The 20,438-nt window shown below is 44.4% G+C and overlaps 1 protein-coding gene across 1 annotated transcript in view; it reads left to right on the top strand.

The window, feature by feature from the left end:
• The window catches only part of REDIC1 (regulator of DNA class I crossover intermediates 1), a 753,321-nt gene that overhangs the window by 140,974 nt on the left and 591,909 nt on the right, over positions 1-20,438 (top strand). The window contains exons 5-6 of the mRNA XM_086929839.1: positions 12,382-12,579; positions 15,016-15,143. Of these exons, the coding sequence (XP_086785965.1) occupies positions 12,382-12,579; positions 15,016-15,143 (326 nt within the window). The remainder of the gene's footprint in view (positions 1-12,381; positions 12,580-15,015; positions 15,144-20,438) is intronic.

Raw genomic sequence — 20,438 nt, 5'->3', positions numbered from 1 at the left:
GGTATTGTGTGGAGTGTGTGTAGCATTCAGTAGAGTGTAATTATGTGGTGTGTAATTTTGTGGCACCGAGTAGTATTTGGGGTGTATGCTGCATTGAGTAGAGTGTAATTATGTTGTGTGTAATTATGTGGCACTGAGTGGTATTTGGAGTGTATGTTGCATTGAGTGCAGTGTAATTATGTGGCGTGTAACTATGTGGCACTGAGTGGTATTTGGAGTGTATGTTGCATTGAGTGCAGTGTAGTTATGTGGCACTGAGTGTTATTTGGAGTGTATGTTGCATTGAGTGCAGTGTAATTATGTGGCACTGAGTGTTATTTGGAGTGTATGTTGCATTGAGGGTGCAGAGTGTGTGAGGGTGCAGAGTGTGTGGCCTAAAGTAGTGTGCGGGCGCAGTGTGCGTGGCCTAAAGTAGTGTGTGTGGCCTAAAGTAGTGTGTGTGTGTGCAGTGTGCGTGGCCTAAAGTAGTGTGTGGGCGCAGTGTGTGTGGCCTAAAGTAGTGTGTGGGCGCAGTGTGTGGGCGCAGTGTCACAAACATTTCATACCAATTAAAGACAGCAAAATTGCAGCCCTACTTATTTGAGCATCAACAATGAATTGTGATGAATTTTAACGCTGCTGCAGCTGCCCAAAAGCACTATTAATCATTTCACTGGATCTCACACTGCAGATGCTTCTACACAACTTTTAACCTCCTTACAATGTAGCAAAATTGCGCTGGTATTGCGTGTACCATCACTGCCAAAACTGAAATTAAAACTGAAGTCTTTCACTTTACAAATATAAAATGAGTGGAGGCACAAAACATACCCGAAGCAACTGAGCCACCCACCAATTATAGTTTACACGTATTATTTGCCACATTCAGGTATGACCAGGCATTTCAAATGTCTTTCTTTGATAAAGTCTAGCATTGTGTCGATTTATATATAATGTCACCCTGTAACTCAAAGCCCGTTTTCGGCATGATTGGTGAAGTGTAGAAATCCCAAGATCGGCACCATGGTTAAAAACTGTCACGTCGGTGAACGCCTTCCCGTAAAAGCAATAGAAGCCCACAGTCCTCACAGCAACGATATTTTGCACGGTGCCCAGAACCAGAAATCCTTATTGACAAACTGAGTGTCGCCACATGCTTAACGTAGAGAAAGACAGTCCCTGTGCTGAAAGTCTTCCGACTTCCTCGCGCCAAGTGCTCCTCCCCACCTCAGCCAGTGCCACTTATTCCTCATCTCAATTGAAAGTGTGGGGGCTCGTCAATGGTTTTCTTTCAGGGAATCCTCCCGAATAGTTGTGAGCTTTGATTTGGCCCGCCCATGTGCGAGGACCTGGGAACACTTAATAAATATTTTATATATATATACCTTGCACATAGTACTTAACATAATATATATTTATATTTATTTATTTATTTTTCTTCGACGCGTGTGGTCAAAATTTGCTTGCACCCGCGCATACGTTAATTCCGGAACAAATCCGGATTCCAAATAAAACGAGAAATTGCATCTTCACCCCTACAGCGAGATTCACTTGCAACTTAAGCTCGTGCTGCAGTCCGCCGCCGGCCTGCGACCAGGAAGTCAGGCAGGCCGGGCGGGACAACCGGAAACAGGAAGTAGGAGGGCGGGAGCCTACCCCGCCTCCCACGGAAGAGCTGCGATTGTTTGGAGCACCGGAGCAGGCAGGAGCCTACCCTGCGCCCCGGTGCCGAAGAAGGGAGGAAGAGTCCTGCTGCCGGTGAGAGCCGCTGCACCAAGGAAGCCGGTGAGTGGGGCTTCGCCTTGTTGCTGGGCTGCGAGGGCGGGGGCATGTGTGTGTGTGCGCGCGTGCGCGTGCGGCGGCGGGCTGTGTATGTGTGTGAGCGTGCGTGTGTGTGTGTGTATGTGTCTTGGAGTCTGTGTGTTTGCGTGTGTGTGTGTGACTGTGGGGGTTGCCTGTCTGGGTGCCTGCGTGTCTGTGTAAGTGCGTGTGCATGCATGCGCGTTAGGCTGACTTGCTGGGAGTATGGGAGGGAAGTGCACGGCGCGGCGCAGGACAGAACGTGCGCGTTCGCGCACCCAAATCTGCTTCAAAAGCTCGTGACAGTTTCTTGTCCTCCATTCCCCCGTGTCCGATAGCTATAAGTCTCCACCCTGGACGCATCCTTCGGATGCGAATTCCAGGGCGAGACCTAAAAAGGGTGCTCCGGATACTACCATTTGCCAGGGACCTGACTCTGTGGGTACTGCAGCTGTTTAAAGAGATTACGATTATGTCATTGCTGTGCACGGAAATTAATAAAGAAAATTTGCAAAAAACAATTTTCAACCAAACTCGTAATTCAGACCCCAACGCACACAAGGCTATACGCTGGGCTCAGAAATCAATAACTCACTTATAATCAGTCTCTTAGTCAATTGGTAGGGGTTCAACACTCAGAAAGACTTGCACATGACCTTGTACGGGCAAAAAACTGGTGACATCCCATTTTCTCTGTGTTGTATTTGGGACCATAGGGATATTCTGTTTGCCCTGTAGGTAACAGGAAAGAAACACTCGCTAGGGAAGAAAACCTTGCCCCCATCCTCAGTGTGGTTCTTGAGAAAGCAATTGAAAAATTATGAAGATAAAGGCTCTCAAGATGATGACATTTTCCCACAAGTGGATTTCTGATCTTGAACTGGTAAGGTTGGCCAAAGGTGGGATCCCAGACCTTACAAATGGTATGGCCAGAGGAAGGATACCTGCTTAATTCTTTACCAAATAAAGTGTCATAATGACACTAGCCAAAAGAGAAAATACATCTCCAAAAAAATAGCCATCAATACAGGTGTCAGATTTGAGAGGGCAAAAGGACTCATTCTCCAACACAATATCTGATGTTGTCATCTCATAGAAAGAAAGAAATTGGATTGTTGAAGCTCTGACTGAAGAAAGATAGAAAGTATCGCAGCTCACTAAACAAAATACTTTTCTGAAAAAACTAAAGTGACCTATAGATAGGGGATCGTAACAGATACATAAGCAGGAAGTATATGAATGCCATCTACTTTGCAGAAAGATTTGTGATGTGATTAGTTCTTTGTAGTGCACTCCAAGCATTCTTCACCTGCTAGATTGAGGAATGTCTGTCCACAAGTTTTCAGTCTGGGCATCTGGCTACGTTCTTTACGTCTTAGGTACAAACTACACATAGCATATAACATTCAAGTGATTGGCTTTACTCTAACCTTCAGTATTTTGGTGTTCATGGAGTTATGTTTACACTGGTTGCTAAACATCTTGTTGTCTACTTCTTGCAGTCACATTAAAAAGTCCATCTTTTGTTCCAGAGTTTCAACTTAAGAATCATTTAAAACAAAATCTTACCACATATGATATATATGTTGGAATAAGTGGCAAAATATATAGAGTAATTAGAATGGGTGACAGACCCCTGCAGGATCACAGGCTTTGTATTTTGGAGAGAAATAGTGGCAGTAATGCCCTATATGGTCAATCCTGAAGGAAAGACCTGAACCAGTCCAGAGCCACTGTCCCTTTCAAGCATTCTGTTGGTCATTTAATCAGAATGAAAAGATTTAGGGCACGACGTAGGCAATTTCAATTTACCGGTTCATAAATACCGATTCATACCGAATCGGTATTTATGAATCGGAAAACTGTATGTAGGTAAAAAACCAGTAACAAATACCAATTCGGTAACAGTCCGAATTCTGACTCGGTAAATACCGAATCAGTAATCTCTGAATCGGTAATCACCGAATCGGTAACACCCATTCAACCCTATGGGCCTCCAGGCCCATAGGAATGAATGGGAGATACCGAATCGGAGAATACCGAATCGGTAAAATCCGATCTCGAAAATTCTAATGGAAGACATGTGAGCCACTCAACCAATCAGGGACACCAACCACACCCCACAACAAAGCAACTGTGAAATCAACCAATCAGATGCAAGTACCACACCCAGTACCTGGAGTTGGCCACGCCCATGCAGGTGCAGAGCCACAGAGGTGTTTGGAGAGCTGGAGGGGAGACAGAAGAGCAGGCTGCACTGATCCCAGAAGAGCATCACCATGGAGTCCCAGGAAGGCCAGAAGGATGGTGTAGACAGGAAAAGGAACCTGAAATTCAGCACAACTGAGCTCCAGGTGCTGATGGAGGAGGTAGTGCAACATTACAGCCAGCTATTTGGGAGACAGTCCCTGCAAGTAGCAGAGTCTGTCAAGAGAACCACCTGGCTGGCGATCCAGAGCAAAGTGAATGCCTTAGGGGTCACACACTGAGAAATAGAAGACATCAAGAAAAGGTGGTATGACCTGAGAATCACTACCAAAAAGAAGATAGCAACCCTGAGGAAAGAATCCTTAGCCACAGGTGGAGGGAAGAGCCGTGCACCAAGCCTCGCTGAACTGGAGAAGCTTGTGGAATCCACCATGGAGCCGAAAGCATACACGGGATTGGGGATGCTGACAGCTCCGCCAGAGCTGCAAGAAAGAAAGGTAAGATGCATGGACATGAATTCCCACCCATTCCCTGGCCCCTTCCCCAATGTGGGTGACTCAACCACAATCCAGAACACATGTCAGTACTCACCAGCAATGCATCATGGTAGTCGTAGTCATAGGAACAGTCATCAAAGCAGCCAACACAGAACACTGCATGCCATGCCACACTCCCCATACACAAGCAGTTGATGCATAGGAAATTGTGTGATGGGAATTTGTCTAATGGAAACACATAGCTGATCATTGTCCATGTCTGCCCACAGGAGAGTCATCGCGCAGTGCAGCGCAGGGAGGGAAGGCAAGTGCACCAGCAACGGCTGCGTGGGAGAAGCCCACAGACACAGCAGGACCCAGCACTGTCCCTGAGGACACTTCCACAACGCACGCACCCACAGCAATGGAGGAAGACACCACAGCACAGCCACAGTCACCCCTGCTGTTTGAGACACAGACTCCGGCAGCACCTGCAGGTGCCACAACACCAAGCTCAGGGTCCTCTGTGTATTTGAGGCCAAGGAGGCAGGATGTTCCTCCACTCAGGATCCTTGAAAGCTCTGATGAGGAAGAGGTGGAGAAACACAGACCTAGTACTCCAGCACTGGCTGGCAACGCAGGGCAACAGGGGTCATTAGGATCTGGGCGTGCAAGTGCCCGTGGTCGAAGCGCACGTGAGTGGGACGAGGGGCATGATATGCAGGGGTGTTTGCTGGTTTGGAAAGCACCATGGTGAGGATCCAGCACATGCAGGCCAAAGGGATCATGGCAGTGCACAGACAGGTGCGCATCCTGAACAGCAGGATGTCAAACATTGATCTGAGGATATGCTCCATGGCCCTAGGAATGGAGTCCATGGCCAAAGGAATGGAGTCCATGGCAGAGGGGATGAGGGACATGGGTGTGCGCATGTGTTCACTCTGTGACAGGCTGGAGAGTGACCAGACAGAAAGGCGCAGGAATAGGCATGAAGTGAGGCAGCTGAACAAGTCCATCAACCGTCTGGCAACTGCAACCACACTGCTATGCCACCGGTCAGTGAACATGCAGACTGACATTGTGCATTGCTGCAGTGACTTGTCCAGGGGGATGGGGAGGGTGACCTCTGCTATGGAGGTACTGCTGACACAGCAGACAGCCACTGCTGGTAACACGTGTGCTGGGGACACAGAGGAGTCCACAAGCAGGAGTGGATCCAGCACGCCTGTACATGATGTTCGTCGGAGCAACAGGCTCCATGCAGATGACCCTAGCACCACTGCGCAACTTGGCCCCGTGGCTCCCGCAACATAATGCGTAAGCGCAAACATTAACATTTCATCCTGAACACAGGACAGGTCACAGTGAAGTGAACTTTGGCCACCCAGTGTGCAAAGTGGATTTTTATTTGATTGATGTGGTCTTGGATATGTGAAGTGCAGTAGTGGTTATTAAACTGAGTGCTTCACAGACTAAACATGCCTGTGTTTCATTACTCTATTGGAAATATCTGTTTGTGATTTCTGCGTGTCTCAGTCTACCATCTGTTGCTGGTGCTGCTCTGCTGCATTGTGTTTGGCTTGTTCTGTCCCATCATCTATGTCCTCATGATATGTGAGTTCTACCTCTGTGCCCTCCTTGGTGGCAATATTGTGCAGAATGGCGCACGTCGCAATAATTTCACAACAGATCATTGGCGTGTACTGTCGTGCACCTCCACTCTTATGGAGGCACCTAAATCTGCTTTTGAACAGTCCAAAAGTGCGTTCCACCACGCAACGTGTTGTTCTGTGTGCCACGTTGTAACGCCTTTCGCTCCTGGTGGATGGATTCAGGTAGGGGGTGATAACAAATGAACGCAGGGCATATGCACTGTCACCTGGGTGGAAAATTAAATTTTGATTAGTCACATACTCATGATTGTTCCTTCTGCATTGACTATCAGGGTGTCTCACATTTACTTACCTAGCAGGTAACCATCCCCAAAATCACCAGCCACAAGGCCTCTGTATATCCCACTATTCTGGAAGATGTAGGAGTCGTGGGTACTCCCTGGAAATTTTGCTACAATATCCGTAATCATGTTGCCAGCGTTGCAGATCACCTGCACATTGATTGAATGCGTAGACTTGCGGTTTCTATATATGTGTTCTGTTGCTGCAGGTGGGCATAGTGGAATGTGCGTCCCATCGATACAGCCTATGATGTGCGGGAACTGGGCAAGTTGGTAGAACTCGGTTTTTGTCTTTGCTAGTTCAGCAGGTGTGTCAGGGAACTCAATGTAGTGTTCCATCCTCTGCATCAAGGCGTCCAGGAATTTTCTAAAGAAACGTGACAGGCAGCTCTGGGACACCCCACCTACCACAGCAATCACATGCTGGTAGCTCCCAGAAGCAAGAAGGTGTAGACAGCACAACACCTGCACGTGGGGTGGGATGGCGTGTGCTCTTGGGGTTGGGTGTTCCAGATGTGGGTGGAGGTCCCTGATCAAGTCCAGGATGGTTCTGGGGTGAAGTCTGTACCTTTGCAGGATCTCAGCTTCAGTCAGTTGGAAGAGGGTGATCCTCTGCCTATACACCTGCTGCTCCCTTAGCCAGACCCTCTCTCCTGCTGCCTGTATCCGTAGCCGCCAATGTAGAAAGCCGCCATTGTGGTTGCACTGTTGTATTTTGGGGCCTTCTTTTATGTCCTGTTCCTGGTTTCCACCTGCTTTCAATCTTAAATACCGATTTTCATGGAATTCTGTATTTTTTGGGTTTGCTACATCTCGACAAGCCATTTTTACCATTTCTTAATTACCGACTCTGTAATTAAGAATACGGTATATTCCGATTCGGAAAAATACCATTTCTTATTTTCCGATTCGTGAAATACCGATTCGGTATTTTACCGCCTGGTTTTTACCGATTCAGTAGCTTTTTCAACACATACATCTCGATACTCTTATACCGGTCGGTAAAGGCCGAAATTACCGATTTTCGGCCGTTAGCGACCGGTATTTGGCTACCTACATCGGGCCCTTAGAGAGTTGAAGGCTGATTGTTTCTAGTAATATGAGCATGCAGAGTATACATACAATTCAGATCTAAGTTTGTCCAAGATTGTAACTTTGTATTTTGGGCTGGGATGAATGTGGCACCTGTAATGTTTTTTCAGCAATAAAGGGCTGAAGTTAAACTTGCCTTGCCGGTTTATCTGGGTACGAAAGATTACCTGCAGTGTGCAGAATAAGCAGATAGCCCTGGGACCCATCAGTGAGGGTGTAACAGGCGGTTTCTTCTGGGATGAAGAGCTTCAGATAAATATATTCAGCAAACTTCCTGGTCTGTGATGAGTTACTCATGTGAATCTGGGAGTCTGGATCCACCAAGACCTCTCATTAAACCTGGATAGCAAAGGTTATATGGACTGATCTCTTCCATCTGAGGACAAATGCTTGTTCTAAGCCTTCAGCACTAGGTCCAGGTGGCTTGGGACAATTGCTTTCAAGATTACATTATTCCAGTAGTTGCTTTCAAGGTTACATTATTCCAGTAGTGCTTATATAGAATACTTGATGATAGGACTACATAGACTACAGTGTACTGCAGCCTGGATTTCGTGGCACGTGAAAAATAGGAAACATGCTTTTCCAGCACTGTTGTATCTCCATTGGCTCCAGACTAAAATATGTACTCTTTAAATCCCTTTGCATGCCCTCGGTGCCAGTGTTAACTTTGGAGCTGATCACCTCAGTGCCCTAACCTCTGGAACCTGCACATAAGCCCAGAAGGGAGACACAACACCAACTGGAAGATAAAACTGTTCCAGGGAAGTTATGCTCTTTATTAGCTGTTAGGCACAGACTATGAACAGAAGGACATTCAAGAGCCCTTACAGGAATTTCAAGGACTTGCTGAGGCTAGTGGCATTATCACTTTCCCTGACTTGGAGTTCCTCGACCCATCTGGGCCCAATTCTTGCTGGAGCTACCTTATACCCTTCTGTTATTAGAAAAGCAGCAGACGGTCTGGACCGACCCTAGTCTACTGTCAAAGCTATGCCTGACATTCTGACTAGATTCCTACTGCCTTCCACTAGATTTAGGAACCAATTATGCCATTCAGTTTGGCTCTTCTATACCCTATTTTACCTAAGTAAACCAAACTGTCCTCGACTCCTGTAGTCAACAGGTCAGTTGCCAGAATATATTGACCTGGCCTGAGTGATCCATCATTCCTGTCGAAGCTCACTTTGTCTGATAATACAGGCATGTTCTTAGACTAGAATCACTCCTTGAAGTGTTCCTACTGCACTGGCTGACAGGGAATCTAAAAGGATTGAGTCTTAGGCCAAATAGATCTTTCCAGCAAGGAGCCTGTCTTTGAAGTCCTTTAATGCCACATGTCTGCTAGCGTGTTCTCTCCACACCTTTTGGGACATGGCATGTATACTCATCCCGGATATTCTTCAGGAACTTCAGGCACGTTTCCAAGAGCTGATCACGGTCAGTAAAGCAGCATCAGGGCAGGTGATACAGTCTGAACTGTATACATTATATTCAGTTGCCAAGACAATGGGGACATCTGTTGTTGTCAGGAGCCATGCCTGACTGAGAACCTTGGGTTTTCCCAGATGTGCAATCTACCTTGATGGACCTGGTCTTTGAAGGTACCATACTGTTAGTGGGAAATCAGAATTCTCCTTGGAAAGCTTCAAAGCCAGTTCTGTCATGCCCTTTCCTCTTGGCCTGCAGCCCGAAGGAGGGAATTTAAGATATTTTGCAAGTGTTGAGGACTTGGGAGTCGCCTTAGTTTCTATTAACATCAAGGGGCCCTTGCTCAGAAGAAGTCTATGAATCTTGTTCTGAGAAAGTACAATGGTCATGGGAGGGCAGATGCTGTGCACTTTCTCTAGCAGTTGCTTCTTCCTCCGCATCCTCTTCTCCAGCCAGCACAGGTAAATAGCTTTAGTTTTCTTTTGTTGGGCATTTGAGACCATAAGGAAGTCCAATGTCCCTTTTCCGTAGGCTTAGAGGGTCATAACTTCAGACCAGTACGTCAACCAGATTGTGGATAAGAGTTATACCCTACCCTTCCAGCAGTTTCCTCTCAGGATTTCCCTTCCCTTTTCAGACTGTTCCCAGGAACACCTTCCCATACTGTAGTCAGAGGTGGCAGCCTTCCTACAAAAAAGGATCTATGGAGTTGCTGCCAGCTCAGCAGATAGGTCAAGAATGCTACTCATTGCACTTCCTTGTTCCAAAGAAGGGCCACAGTCTCTGTCATATCCTCAGGATCGTGAACCTCTTCCAATACAAGAAATTCAAAATGCTGTCCCTTGCTCAATATTGGAGCCAATCATGGAGTAACCACAGGAAGTAGCTATGCTTTGTGGTGAGCACGACTCACTATCAATTTGCTGTTCTTCTTTTGGTCTGGCATCTGCACCACAAGAGTTCACAAAGGTAATGGCAGTGGTAGCATCCCTCTTAGGATGTTGGGGATTCCAGTTTATCCCTATCTGTACGACTGACTTCTGAAGGCCAGGACACTGGAGATGGTGCAGTCACATATGCAGTTGACAGGATCCTTGCTGCACAACTTGGGTCCTCCGTCAATGTGCCTAAATCTTGGTTGGGGGATGAAGTCCCCTTCGCTGCTGAGGGTCCTTAGGGGCCAACTAGCCCACCTGTTACAGCCAGTGAACCCCACACAGGATTGCTGAGAGGTGTTCGGAGGCCACGCCCTTTTTCCACCACTTTGCAAACGCGCCTCTTGGCACACTGCTGGTGGGGTGATGAGGTCCCCTTGCCTCCTGAGGCCCTCAGGAGCAAAGTACCCTTCATCACCCAAGCAGCAGTGCACCAGGAGGCACGTTTGCAGAGTGGTGGAGAAAGGGGGCGTGGTCTCTGACCACCTCTCAGCAATCTAGCTGTGTGAGGTTTACTGGAGGTAACAGTAGGGCTAGTTGGCCACCAGGGACCCTCAAGAGGCAAGGGGACTTCATCACCCAAACAATAACGCGGCAGGCGGCACGTTTTCAGAGTGGTGGAGAAAGGGGGTTTGGCCTGCGACCACCTCTCAGCAATCCCAGTGTGTGGGGCTTACTGGAGGTAAGAGGTAGGCTAGTTGGCCCCTAAGGACCCCCAGCAGTGAAGGGGACTTAATCCCCCAACCAAGTGCACACCAGGAGGCACGTTTGCAGACTGGTGGAGAAAGGGGGCGTGGCCTGCTTTAAGAACTCAGCAATTCTGCTTTATGGGACTTACTGGAGGTAAAGGGAGGGGTAGTTGGCCCACAAGGACTTCTGTGGGGCCAACTACCCCTCTTGTTACCTCCAGTAAGTCCCACACAGTGGGATTGCTAAGAGGTCTTCGGAGGCCATGCCCCCCTTTCTCCACCACTCTGCAAACGTCCCTCCTGCGCACCACTGGTTGGGGTATGAAGTCCACTTTACTCCAGAGGGACCTTGGGGGCCAAGAAACACTCCTGGTACCTCCTGTAAGTCCTATGTAATGCCATTCTCAAAACCATGGACACACCAATACCAGTACGTACATAACTACTCACTTATTCATAGGTCTACCCACACATCCACTCACTCACCCATACATCCACTCCTGCACACAATAGAGCCACTGATATACCCATACAGACACTCACACAGTGCCACTCACCCATAGTTACTCACACACCTTGTCAGTCACCCAAAGAGTCAATCACACTTCCATTTACTCACCTATACAGTTAGACACTCACAACCTGACTTATTCATACAGATCCTAACACATACTTACTCTCTTATACAATCAATACACAAGTACACACTCATCCATACAGCCACTCTCACAATCACTCACTCTCACATACAGTCACTTATATACTCCAACACTCAAATATTCTGCCTTTCACATATGCAGTTACTCACCCATATACCACTGAGACATCCATTCACTCACCAACACAGCCATACGCACACTCACTCACCAATACAGCCCCTCGCAAACGCACTCCTGAACCCATACACCCAGTGAATCACCCACTCAAACCTCCATGCAGGGAGTCACACCCCCCAACCACACAGACACTCAATCACCCATACAGGTAGTCAGACAACCAATCAATAACCCATATAGACACTCATGTAGCTACTCACCAACCCATGCAGCAACTTACACACCAACTGGCAGACTGATAAAGACATTCACACAGATTAGTCACTCACCCATACATTGACTGAGACTTGTATAATAACTCACTTATACAGTCAGTCACACACTCACTGAGTCACCCATACAGACACTCATACAGCCATTCATTCTTCAATACACCTTGGCGTATATATATATATATATATATATATATATATATATATATATATATATATATATATATATATATTCTTAACGTTTTTAGAAAAACTCACAGTCAGTGGATGATGTCATCAGTGATGTCATCAGTGATGTCAATGACCATGTCATGAGTGATGTAATATGTGATGTCAACAGCAGTGCATTGCAGGGGCGAGAGTTATAGTTAGCTCAGGTAGCTATAACAGCTGAATTTAACAGGTTTTGTACAAGTGAAATGTCCCTGAAACCTATGTTTTTTCAGTGAATTTCTAAGGTTTTCTAAATGCTAATTCCTTACTATAACGTCCCTGTAACCTTTTTGCACGTTCCTAGAGTATCCACCAGAAATCATTACCAAACTTTTCTTCCAAGTCCCTGTTAATAGCCATTCCAAGACACTGGCTTTTTCAATAAGACTGTGGGTTAAAGCCAGCTTCTTGGCAGACCAAACTTACTAAGTATATGTTACGGTGAAACACAGTCTAGGCTCAAATGGTTTATTCGGGTGTCAGTATTATATGGAATGAGATGTTTTATTTTCTTACATCTGTTAAAGTGTATGAATTCATACTTTTTCCTCACCAGTTATCACCAGTTCTAGAGTCAAGTAGCTCAAGTTCTCAAATGGAGTGTCAGTACAATACATCTGAAGACTGTAATATCTACCCGTCATCATCATCGGTGTCTTGGTCCCCCATTTACAAATACTCTTCAGAGGAAAGCGACACAACACAAAGGAGCAGTCCTTGGGACCAAGCATGCGAGGAAAAACGAGATACCCAGGTGATTTTTGTAAAACTTATTTTTTCGATTATTTTGAAACACTTGGTTTTCATAGAACTAAGTATGTGAAAACTCTTTATAGTTCACAATATAAAAAAGTATATTTTTATTTACCAATATAATGTGGATGCTGATCTACTCTCATTTTAACGTTTATCTGGAGAAACCAGTTGATGAGTCGGTTACTTTGGGTAACACATTTCTGTGTGTATGTTGCACATATATACCCATGTTTGTTTCCCAGTCAATCTTGGCTGCACAGGTCAGGCAGTTGTGTTCTGATTGCTTGCTACTATTCATCTGCTCTCACACATCATCTGCATATTTAGCGATTGCAGATGTATGCAGGGCAGGGTTACTAGCAGCAGAAATCTGTTTATTACATAACTGCTTTATAGATATCTAAGTCATGAGTATCCCACGAATCGCCCAGAAGCTACTGGTATATCGCCAATACCACTAAAGTTTTTTCAGAAGTGAGGTTTAGCTTAGTACATCATTCAGAGGGTTTATGCACATTAAAGGAAATCGTATTGCTCGTTTTAAAAGGCCTTAAGTGTGACAGCCAACTAAACCAATGATAGGGCCTCATGCTAACACACAAACACAACGTCTGTTAGCCTATCTAGTGGACTGGTGTTTTATGGGGCTTCAGGGAATGTTGTATATGTCATCGCATTTGTACATGTCATTGCAATTGTAATGTTCTAGGTTGGAATGTAATGTTGTCCTTGGAGTGTGTGTTCCCGTGGATTCGATCAGCTGTTGGTGATCGTGATCCGAGGGAACACACTGCTCCGCACCGTGGCTTAAGACACCTGTTATCTAAAATAAAGAAGAGTCAACTCTTATTCTACCTACTTCTACATGGAGTTCCTTCTTTTAACATTTGGCGACGAGGATGGGAGTACTTGCTTTCTGATAAGCACTGGAAGATTCCAAAGTTGTCACTTCATCCTACTGAATTTCCTGAGCAAGCTTGGGTTAAGGTGGGGCTGGATTTTTCCGGGCCTTATTTAATTCTCCCTGAGGTGTGTAGGTATTTGATTCTGGCTGTTGACTAACATTCCAAATGGATGTATTATAAGTTTGTTGACGCGCCTCATACTGAGAATAAAATCTTGTTTTTGAAGAAATTGTTTTTGGTTGAAGGGGCTCCTAGGTGTTTAGTCACTGATAACAGAACGCATTTCGTGTCGGAACGAATGTGTTCGTTTTTGGGGTCTCTGGATATTAAGCATTTAAAAGTTGCTAAGTACTCCCCCGCTTGTAATGGTTTGGTGGAACGTGGTAATAAGATTCTTAAGGAAGGGATCCAGACTGCTGTGGCTTCTGGTTTGGATGTCAGTTCATTTTTGGAAGAGAAAGTTTGGAGTTGCAATGTGTCTCCGCATTGCACCACTGGAGTAACCCCCTTTGAGTTACTTAGGGGTAGAAAAGTTAATTCCTTACTTCTCCCTTCTTGGTTGGCCGGTAAGAATGAGGTGAAAGTGCTGGCTTCTGGTGTCTTGGAGAAGGTGGTGCGTTGTCAGGCTCTGATGAAAAAGCGTTTTGATGGTAAAGGTTCAGTGGATGATGTTGATATTTCTGTTGATGATTGGGTGTTATGCAGGAAACCCTTTAACGTTAAGAAAGGTGAGTCTCATTTTTATGACCCAATTCAGGTTTGTAAGGTTAGTAAAGGAGCTGTTTTCCTCAACGGTAGAGGTTGGTGGAATAAGAGACAGTTAGTCAAGTTGTGAAAAGATCAGGCTGAGTTAATTTTAAAAAGGAAAAAGAGTAGTTGTTCTAATGAATTGGAATGGGTTTTTTGGTTGCAGAATCAAAGTGGTGGTAAGGTTGTTGCTGCTCCTGCTCAGTGTGTGAATGGCAGTGCTTTTGTTGTCCCATCTTCAAATTCCGCTGTTCCGGTGGAAAGGAATGTCATGGGGGACAGGTCTGCTAGAAGTGGACGCACTATTAGATTACCTGCTAGGTTTGCTGATTTTGTTACTTATTGAACTTTATTTGTTGCTTTTCCTTAAGTGTTTTTTTTTTTGTTTTGTGTTTTTTTTTATATAAAGGGGGAGGTGTTGTAGTGGACTGGTGTTTTATGGGGCTTCAGGGAATGTTGTATATGTCATCGCATTTGTACATGTCATCGCAATTGTAATGTTCTAGGTTGGAATGTAATGTTGTCCCTGGAGTGTGTGTTCCCGTGGATTCGATCGGCTGTTGGTGATCGTGATCCGAGGGAACACACTGCTCAGCACCGTGGCTTAAGAAACCTGTTATCTAAAATAAAGAAGAGTCAACTCTTATTCTACCTACTTCTACGTGGAGTTCCTTCTTTTAACAGCCTACGAGGCCTGTAACGTGACCATCTGTATCAACTCTAAATGTAATATTAAATAAATGTTAATGCTAACAAATTGCACTACTATTTTGTTTCGACAGTTCCTTCCATTTTCAAAGCCAGAAAAGAGAGTATTTGATGATCGTTGGGTCGGTAGAAGGGAAAACAGTGTTGACAGACAAGCAGATGTTGTACAGTTTGGAAAGCTGGATCAACAGTCTAACTGCTGGTAAGCAAGCATTTTACATAACAATGTACTGGGCTGAGGATGGAGAGGCACACTATAAAATGGAGCAGTTGAAGTCTCAAGGAAGGTTGAAAAATGTAGTGGTGTATACCATTATTTATCGGAATGCACATTCATACACCCAGTTAATAGCCACAAGCAGTCAACTCTCTTTATTACAGAGAACGTACTCCCTAGCGTGTGATGTGCAGGCTCAAAAGTGAGTAAGTGAGTGTGCCCAATTATATTTTGAATAGGCACAGAAGCCTTATAATAAGAACATGTGACTTTGCTTTATAGTACAGGAAATGGTGAAGCAAGGCTATTTTGCAATTGGACACCCCTTAACTTTAGGACAACCATTCAATGATAATTGGTTCCAGAACATGCAAAATGGCATGCAACATTAACATGGCAGAACTCCTGCCATGTTCTTGCCATATCCCTGAGTATTTGTGCCAGGACTCTCAAGTCATTCATCCTGATACACTTCTCTTTGATTATATTTACAATATGACAAGCAAGGTATGGGTTTTTGTCTTTTACTACCTGTCATAGCCTGATAACCTCTCATTCCAAAATCTTTACGATAGAGAAATGTTTAATTTCACATATGTCTTATGCAGCTGGCCACACATCTCCTCTGGAATCTGGTACTTGCTTTTAAAAGTAAATCTCACACGTTACTCCATCTAAGACTGTTGTCTGTTAAGTTCAAACTGCAATTCCTGAATGGTGCACTAAATACCTCCCATCCTTTAGATCTCTTTAATGGTTCGTACTGGAGTCTCCGCACCTTGCCCTAGCAGTGGAATCATTGGACCCCCTCTCTCGTCAAGAAGGCCTTGATTGTTTGAATTATGAGCAATAAATATGTTGTGTGCAACCAGTGCTCGCAAAGCAGAATAAATACTTCTCCCATCCAGACAGCAGTACTTTGTAATGACAAATTGCTCTAGCCGAAGGACATATTCATTTGGGGCAGGCCTATGCGTATTGCTGTTTCCCCTGACAAGGCAAAGCCCAGAACTAGGCAGGAGCTTGCTGTTCTATCATTTGTGCCATTCAGAGTTCCCCAGAAATCCCGATGGGACTAGTAAAAAAGTTGCAGTCCCTATTAAGATTCCTATGTCATACTGTAACTCAGCAAATTTGAAGTATTTCACCCAAAAACGTCTGGTGAAATACTAAGTAAAGCATAGGACTTGCTAGGAAAACACAGTTTCTGAGATCCTATAATTGAGAGCATTTTTGTCCGCCCCGTCCCCAGAATTAATAATAATAATAATAATCTTTATTCGGTTTTTACAATTTGAAAAGCCATAAAAGATAACATGATATTAAAAACAGTCATCATCATTTTTAAAAAGCAGTTACATTTAAAAGGACTTTACGAAGAGTAAGAGGATAGAAAATTGCGAGTTTACAAATTGTTTCTATGTCTCATGATGCTTTTTAAAAAGTTTAGTACATGGTATACTGTACATTCAGAGTCCAAACATTGGAGTGATAACATCGCTGGACGACACTGCCTATGACCCCATTTTTTTAATAAGGGGATTAGCCATGTCTTTCGATGTGGGTGATAGAACTTACAGAAAAGTACTGTGTGAATGGTGGACTGGCGGGAATGATCATCACAGGGGCACAAAACCATTTGGGTGCTCCAGTTATTTTTATCAGGAAAAGTCACTAGTCTGAAGAATTGGTTCAATCTGAACCTTGTTAGGAGCATCTTTTCATAGGTGGAAATCTCCAGCGTAAGGTATGGCTGGATTTTCAAGGTCTGTTGGATCAGAATGGCATGGACGGCAGATTTTTTAGTGGCCATCGTTGCTAGTCTCAGGGAGTCTAAATGGCTCAATGCTGTTTGTTTTAGATCTTTTTTAGAAATTTCACTCATTAGTTCTGGGTTATTATAGTATTTCTCAATGCCCATGTCATAGAGGAAGTTTCTAATGTATGTGAGCCAGGGTATTTTTTTTACGTTATCCAACTCCACGATGTCTCTAAGAATGTTTTTTGTCAAGTTGTTATCTTCGGATAACCAGACTCTTCTCCATAGCATTAGGGGTTGGATTTTGATCAGGTCTTCAATGAGGGGGATTCCCAGCTCAATATGCGAGGCATAGATGGAGGTGCCTCGTGATGTTGATAGGAGGAATCGCGTAAAGATGTTTTCCTCTTTCTGAATGGGGCTGGTGTTAGTATGCCCCCAAATCCCAGCACCGTATAATGCTATGGATTGGCATTTTGCAATGTATATTTGGAGTAGTTCGACTTGGGTTTTTTTTCCTAGTCTTCTTGAAAATTTCATAAGCGCCAGAATCGCTCTTTTGAAAAGATGTCTCCTGGCCTCAACCGCCGGTTTCCAGCTTAGGGCATCATCTATCATGATGCCCAAGTACGGGTATTGTGAGGTTCTTTCAATTCTTTGTTTTCTCAAAAAGATGGATTTTACCTGTTTTTTTCCACCGCCTGCCACCATGACAAAGGTCTTTTTTACATTTATATGCAGATCCAGGGCGGCCATGAAATCTGCATATTTAGTCAGTAGCTTCTGTAGTTCTATTGGGGTCCGGGCTAAAATGACGGCGTCGTCCGCGTAGAGCAGGGCGGGGATGAGGCGATCTTTTGCTTTTGGGAGGTCTCTTCCCCCCTTCAACATGTACTCTTCGAGACCGTTGGTATATAATGAAAATAGGAAGGGGGCAAGGACACAGCCTTGCCTCACTCCCCGCTCTACCCCAAACGGTGCCGTCAGTTCTCCTCTTGTACCAAACCTTACTCTCGCTGTGGCCCCGCTGTAGAGTTCCCTTAGATAATCCAAAAGGGGGGGGTCAACCCCCATCTTGCTCAGCAGTGACCAGAGCTTAGAGTGTGACACACAGTCAAATGCAGATGACAAATCTACGTATGTCATAAAGATTGTTCCTGTTTTTGCGAGGATATACTTAGATGTAAGCAAGGAGAGGTTCAGAACTTGGTCAATAGTTCCAAAGCCCTCCCTGAAGCCAAACTGTAGGTCGGAGAGAATGTTTTCATCCGCTACCCACTGTTGCAGTTTACCAAGGAGGACTCTGCCAATCACTTTACCCACAGAGTCAAGAAGGGAGATTGGGCGATAACACTTAACGTCCCCAGAATTACTGATGCCACCTTATTGATAAATCTAGAAGGTTGGGAGGGACAGTGGAAATACCTCTTTTTTGTTGATGAATATGTGTCATTGTGCCGTATGTCTGGAGTTTAGAGATTCTTGGATGCTTAAAGTGATAGTGCTGTTTTTTCGTTACCAGAGTCTGAATGTGGAAGCAGCTGCTTTAATTTTGTCTCATTTAATAATGATAAAATGAAAACGAAATAGGCCACACATGTGCTAAGTGTGTTTTAAATCCATTTTTATTTTTATAATAATGCCCTTGATATTTATTTTATGGATTTGTATTAAAAATAGAAAATGTAAATACATTGCTGCCCTTCTATAGTCTTATTTCTTGCATATATTTTGGAGTGATATTTTTCCCTGTTTTAAGAGTTGTGAGATCATTCACCTGGCCAGAGATATTCAATGTTGATAAGTTTAGTGAAGATGGAGAACACTGTAAGGAGTTGTTAGAAATGGGGTCTCTGATTGGCAAAGGTATGCACCCATAATCTAGTCAGGGTAAGTGTAGTACACTGTAATTAACTCGCCATCGCGCGACATGCACGCGACCTCTTTATAGCGTTGGCCTCACGCCGCCTGCGTGCGTCTGGGCATTCTGTTACAGTTTGATTATGATAATTATTTGATCCCCTGTGAGCTGTGTAGCTGCTGTTCTCGGTTGTTCCTGTGGGACTCATTAAAGATATAATTTAAACTTACTCGCGAGTGTTTACGAGTCATTACACTCGTTTATGGCGACGGAGGATTTTGAGTCCCACAAAGAACCCACGAAGCGTGAAATAAGAAGTTTGTGGAAGAAGATTAATTAGCACTCACCAGAAGCGCAGCAGATGATAGTTTGTTTGAAGCTACGCGTGAGTGTATCTTAAGGGGAAATCTGCGGGTCAATAGGAAGGGCAGAGCTGTGCAGTTGTGTAGCGCGTAAACTCTGTGAGGAGATCTGTTCCTTCGTCTTTCACGGAAGCGCTTTGCTCTGCATCACGTGGGAGTTGGTCCCGCCTAGCTTCCTCAAACAGCTTGACTGAATAACTCCTTCAGTCCTAGGAGCCTTTTACATTTCTATGGAAATCGACACCTACGGAACAAACACAGCTTACTTTCAAGTGATTTTGACAATCACACGGCATGCAACATTATACACGGTGACACGCACACCATATTATAGGGAAATAAAGGGGAATATTTATAACTTTGACTGTGCATTACCTCTTGGGTGTACTTCTAAAAAAACAAAAAACAAGAAAAACAAATAAACAAAGTCACATGTAAACCTTCTCTCCTTTCATAGTGAGACACTTAAAAAAATGTGGTACTCGTCTCTTCATTGTATTACTACATGCAGTCTGTTCACCCTCCACCCCCATTTCTCGATGTTCCTGGAGAACCGCCCATTGTGTGGAGGAAGTGGTTTGACGCTTTTAAGAACTATTTGGGGGCAATAGGTGCGCATAAATTCCGTCCTGAAAGGAAAAAATTCCTGTTATTACACTCTTTAGGGTTTGAAGGAAGGGACACCTTAAAACACATACCTGAACCTGAGAATGAAGGAGAAGAGGAAATTGATGAATATAAAAGCACAGTCAAAAAATTAGAAAAAAGATATGACAAGCAACCCAGTATTGTGGTACAGAGGCACAAATTCTTTAAAAGAGCTCAAAAAACAGATGAGGATGTGGATACCTATATAACTGTGCTCAGGAAAATGGTGGCAGAATGTGAATTTGAGAACTTTAGTGAACAGTTAGTCCGTGATCAGTTCATCACTAAATGTAGTGACAAGACCAGTAGACAAAAACTTTTATCCCTTGAAAACCCTTCTTTGGATGAATCCATTCGCATTGCAAAGAGTATTGAAACGTCACAGACATCTATCAAAGAATTGGAAAATAAAAATACTGAAATGGTCACTTCTGTGCGCTCTTCCAATTTCAAGAAGAAGAAAGAATTTCAACAAAATAATTTCTTCAAAAGAACTGACATTTTTTGTTTCAGGTGTGGGTACACTCATCACGCTAAAAATGGTAGACCTTGTCCTGCTAAAAATGCTGTATGCCGCTCTTGTGGAAAGGTGGGGCATTTTGATAAAGTGTGTCAGACTTTCAAAAAAGGAAACACATGTGTAGGTTGTG

The sequence above is a fragment of the Lissotriton vulgaris genome, chromosome 1_1, assembly GCF_964263255.1.
Source record: "Lissotriton vulgaris chromosome 1_1, aLisVul1.2, whole genome shotgun sequence".
Classification (NCBI taxonomy): Eukaryota; Metazoa; Chordata; class Amphibia; order Caudata; family Salamandridae; genus Lissotriton; species Lissotriton vulgaris.
This window is presented reverse-complemented; position numbering and strand designations above follow the sequence as displayed.